At 38.9% G+C, this 5155-nt stretch overlaps 1 protein-coding gene across 1 annotated transcript; it reads right to left on the reverse strand.

Annotated features, from left to right (window-relative positions):
* Positions 1-679: 679 nt before the first annotated feature.
* On the reverse strand, positions 680-1501 carry LOC118832239 (glyceraldehyde-3-phosphate dehydrogenase-like). Its single transcript, XM_036739638.1, has one exon. The coding sequence runs from the start codon at positions 1499-1501 to the stop codon at positions 680-682; it is 822 nt and encodes a 273-aa protein (XP_036595533.1).
* Positions 1502-5155: the final 3654 nt, after the last annotated feature.

The raw sequence follows: 5155 nt of genomic DNA on the forward strand, positions 1-5155 counted from the left end.
GCCATGAGGTTTACTAGATATTGCTATATCCATCCTCAGCATCGAAGGAATGAAGGAAATTATTTTATTATTGTATTAATAACCAATTATTAAATTAGGATCCAGGTTTTTCTCCTTTATTTCCTCATTTAAGGCCCAGCCCCTGTAAAAAGCCAGTCTCTTAAGGATATGAGTAGTCACTGAGATTGCCCTAGTCTCAAGGAACATGCTCTTCAATCTTGAGCAGGATCCCACCCAACTAGGGCACCTTACTTCTGTTTAGAGTATAAACAGAATCCAGTCTGGGAACTTACTGTGGGAAAATAAGCCCCCATCCTTGTACCCTTCCTTTGAAGTTTAGATGTGATCCAGCTCATGAAGGAGAAAACCAATCAGAGTAGTCTGGATGGAGATGGAATTCCCCTGTCTAGATTGCTGAGTCTTATGACCAAGCCATGTTCTCAGGAGGAGGAGCTGAAGGCTCTTAGCTCATCTCCTCATTAAATATCCACCAATCAGGGTTGATTTTTACTTGTCAGGGGCATTCCCTTTTACAAAGGTATTTAAGGTATTTACTGTCTCTGTGGATTTGTCTTTGTTTACCCAGAGAAAAAACTGACCACCAATTTATTGACTGCCAGCTAGCCTAATTAATACATTGATTATTAATTACCCAGAAACTCTGTCTCTTAAGAGTTTTTCATTCATTACAGATAGAAGATTGGGTGTCACTGCTAAAGTTATAGAATATAACTTGGCCTTCTGTGTAGCCCAGAATGTTCTTCAAAGGCCCATCTGATGGTTGCTTCAACACTTTTTGGAAATCATCATATTGGGCAGGTTTCTCCAGGTGGCAGGTCAGACTCATAACAGATACTTTGGGAGTAGGAACACAGAAAGCCATGCCTATGAACTTCCCATTCAGTTCAGGTATGATCTTGCCCACAGTTTTAGCAGCACCAGTAGAAGGAGGGATGTTATTTTCAGCAGTGCTACGCACATCACACCACAACATGCCAGAAGGATTAAGTGCTCTCTTCTGAGTATCAGTAACTGTGTTCATGAGTCTCCCCATAAAGCCCAGGTTGTTATGAATAACATTGGGCCAGGGGAGCCAAGTAGTCAGTAGTGCCGGAAGCAGGAAATTGTCAAATTTCTCACGGTTTCTTCTCATCACAAACATAGGTACGTCAGCAGAAGTGGCAGCGATTATGACACACTTAGTTTCACCTTTCGAATGAGTCTTAGCTTTTTCCATGGTGGTACAGACAGCAGTGGATTTTATTGCACTTTTGGCTCCAGGATCTTGCAATTTCCTATAGATGGAATCATGCTCCTGGAAGATAGGAACGGCTTTTCCTTTGATTACTAGCTTTCCATTCTCAGTCTTGACAATGCCTTTGAACTTGCTGTGGGTGGAATAATTTTGAAACATATAAACCATGTAGTTGATGCTAATGAAGAGGTCATTGATGGCCATAACATTCATTCTGTCTGAAGTGTGTGCAGCCCCGGTCACCATGTTGTAGCTTCATGATATGTTGTGACAGAACCAGTTCAAAGAATTCAGAGTCAGACCACCTCTCATCCAGGTATAGGCTTTTATTGAGATTGATGCTTTTCATGAAGCAGGCTAAGTTCCAAGAGGAACCAGCAACTTCAGAGAAAGCAAGATGGATTTTATAGGGTAAAGATGCAATTACATAACAGAAATTATGAATAAAAAGGCAGGAGGGGTTTAAGAGTTTAGGCAATAGGGGAGGGGTGCCAGCCACAGTGGAACTTTGCATGTGATTACCCACAATGCATACAGAACAACCCATTGGGAGAGTATGCATGCATATATGATAATGATATTACAATAAGTCTCTTTATGTCATAAATTCACCTGAAGGGCAGCTTTTGCTTTTGCTGTGCAGGTGCCTACTTAGGGAAAGTCCCTTCTATTGTTTTGGGGTCCACATCCTGTTTAGGCATCTTGGTGGTGCTGCTTTCTGATTGGCTGAGTATTGTGGTCCTGTCTGAGACCAAATGGATGTGGTTGTGGTTGAGTGCATGGATACACATGATATTTCTGTGGGAAATATGAAGAAAGGGTCTGGGGTAGTGGCTAGCTAGAGGCAACGGCTGGGATCACATGGACACGCCTGCTGTTTCTGTGAGAAATGAGCTCATGGGCATACCTGTTGTTGTAGTGAGCTGTGAGGCATATATGAACAAGTTAGGATATTGAGTGGGGGAGTTGAGTGGCTAGGTAGGGGCAATTAGCCTGCTGTTCAGTGGGGCCTATGAGGAAGTTAGAATATTGGGCCTGGGGGGCAGCTTTATTAGGATTGCATCAACCAGGTGCCAATAATAGCTAAATCAATTGACTCTGACCATCATCATCTTGTCTCAAGGATAGTAATTTACATTGTTACAATCCTTGTGTATATTATTCTTTTGGTTCTACTTATTTTGCTCTACATTGGTTCATACCAATTTTCCCATGTTTCTCTGAATTCCTTATATTTAGCATATCTTATTGCACTAGCGACTACTTTCCTTGATAGTTTGAGGCCTTGACTTCACAGACTATTCCATCATATTCATGTAATACATAATATTTAGCCAAAGACTAATTGATGAAAATTTTGATTAAAATGTACAGAATCACAGAATTTGTGATTCGTGACTTCAGCAGAGTAGAATCTAATCCAAATGATGCCTGCAAAGAATCCTCACTATAACGTGCTGGAAAATCCTCATACAATACTCTACTGGTCACAGAAGTGCTACCATGAGTATTTTGCTGCATGTTGAATCTTTTCTCTATCATTGATCTCTTTGGACTATATGCCTAATAGTGGGATTGCTGGGTCAAATGATATGGACGTTTTTGTGACTTTTCCCCTATAGTTGTATTGAATTCCAGAAAGCCATAAAACCTTCAGGATAATTATCAGGGAGGATAATCACATGCTCTCACAAAACGTTTTAGCATCACATTCCAAGATTTTGACAATTTAGTGTAATGGTTAGAATAAGAGGCCTAGTTTAAATCTCATGGACAAATTACTTGAATTTGAGAAGCAGCCTTGCATATTGGGTAGCTCACTCATTCTCAAGTTAGGAAGGCCTACTTGGCAAAACCTGTCTCAGAAACTTACTAGCTGTGGGACAGCTTACCTAATCTCCCTTACCTTGAGTTTCCTCATCTGTAAAGTGATGGAAAAAATGTCTACAGAAAGTTTCTTCATCTGTAAACTGAGAAAAAAATGTCTACAGAATTTACCTTGTAGGGATGTTTTTATTAAGATCAAATGTTGTCATGTGTGCAAGGTATTTACAAACAACAAAGCATGTTATAAATATCGGTCATCATAATCATCATTAATAACCTCAATGAATCTTAGTTTATCCATCAGTAAGGTTAGGATAGAAATAAATCTCCATAGACCTCATTTCAATAAAAATTCAATAAATATTGCTTAAATAACCACTGTGTCCCAGGTAGTACACCCCACTGGATCATTATTAGATTGAAAAACAATGCAGCAATTAATTATTTTGTACATATAAGTGTTTTCTTGATGTTAATAACTTCTTTGGGATAGAATGCACAAAATATAATCAAAAGGCGTGAACAATTTAGTAACTTTTCCTACCTAATTTCAAATTGTTTTGCACAATGTTGGAACCAATTCAAAAAACCTTTTGAGTAGTTGAATTAGCATTCGTATCTTCCCACAACTACTTCAATAATGAATTTTCTCAACTTTTAACATTATAGTCAGGATTATTTATTTCACATTTCTCTTATTATCAGAGATTTTCAATAACTTTTTATATGGTTGTTCAGAGGACCATAGAATCACATATTTAGAGCCAGAAAGGAACTTAGAGGTTATCTAGTCCAGCTGCCTAATTTTATAGACAAGGAAAGTAAGGAGGAAAGGGTCCAGGCTACTGATTTACCCCAGATCACACAAGTAGGAAGAGGATTGGTAGAGCATTCTGAAAATTTCTGTCAAAATCCAGTCAGAATTTAGATGTATTTATAGTTTGTATTTCTTTTGAAAATTATTCATACATATACAATTACTATGTAGTCTCTACCTCTCAGGGTGGTTATGAACCTCAAATGAGATAATAAAAATGATAAAGTGCTTAGCACCATGTCTGACAAAAAGTCCATCCATCCATCCATTTGTCCACCTGTCTGTCCATCCATCCATTCATCCAGCCCTCACCATCATTGTCCTAGGAAGCTTCCCCTGAGGAGATGCACAGTGGCAACTGCTTCTAGAAGTGCTTGAGTCCAGTCTTTCTTAGCACCCACACCTATAGGAGACCCAGAAAAAAAAATCTCCCTACCAAAATCCTTGGTACTATTAAGTGGTTCAACATCAGGAATGGGTAGGATTTTAGTAGAAATGATATTCAGAAAGATACGTTACCATCTCCTTTACCACTGTATCCTAAGAACTGCCAGACCATTCCATCTGATTTGTGGCTGATATGTCTCAAACATGCTATTTTGCTTTTCTATTTGAATCCCCAGTGCTTATCATAATGCTGTCACATTGTAAACATTTAATAAATGATTTTCTATCCATCTGTCCACCCATTCACTCATCCATTTTTAATATTGTCTGAGATCTGGAAGAATTCAGCCCTTCTCCTTCCTACCTTTTTTCATTATTTAGTAAGGTACTTTTGAATTTTTTAAGGAATTAAAGTCAAATTTACTTACCTACAGTTGACAGCTTTCAGCCTCTTCTCTGTCTATCCATCCATTCACCCATCCATCCATCCATCCATCCATCCATCCATCCATCCATCCTTCCATCCATCTGTCCATATGTCCATTCATTTATCTATCCATCAATTCATCCATCTGTTTATCTATCTGTAAATCTGTCTGTCTGTCTCTCATTCTCCCTCTCATGTGACAATGGCATTCATGCTATACTATGAAGAACCCTGGCTTCAGAGCCAGAGGATTTGGGTTCAAAATCTCTCTCTGCTACGTACAATCTAGATGATGTTGCTTAAACTATTTAGCCTCTCTGGCTCTTTATTTCCTCCTCTTTGAAACAACAGGTCTTGACTAATTACACTTTAAGATCACTTCCAGCTCATCATGTGGTCCATGATCTAGTTCCAGTCTTGTGACATCTCTCCCACTCCTCAA

This window comes from Trichosurus vulpecula, chromosome 9, assembly GCF_011100635.1.
Source record: "Trichosurus vulpecula isolate mTriVul1 chromosome 9, mTriVul1.pri, whole genome shotgun sequence".
Taxonomy (NCBI): domain Eukaryota; kingdom Metazoa; phylum Chordata; class Mammalia; order Diprotodontia; family Phalangeridae; genus Trichosurus; species Trichosurus vulpecula.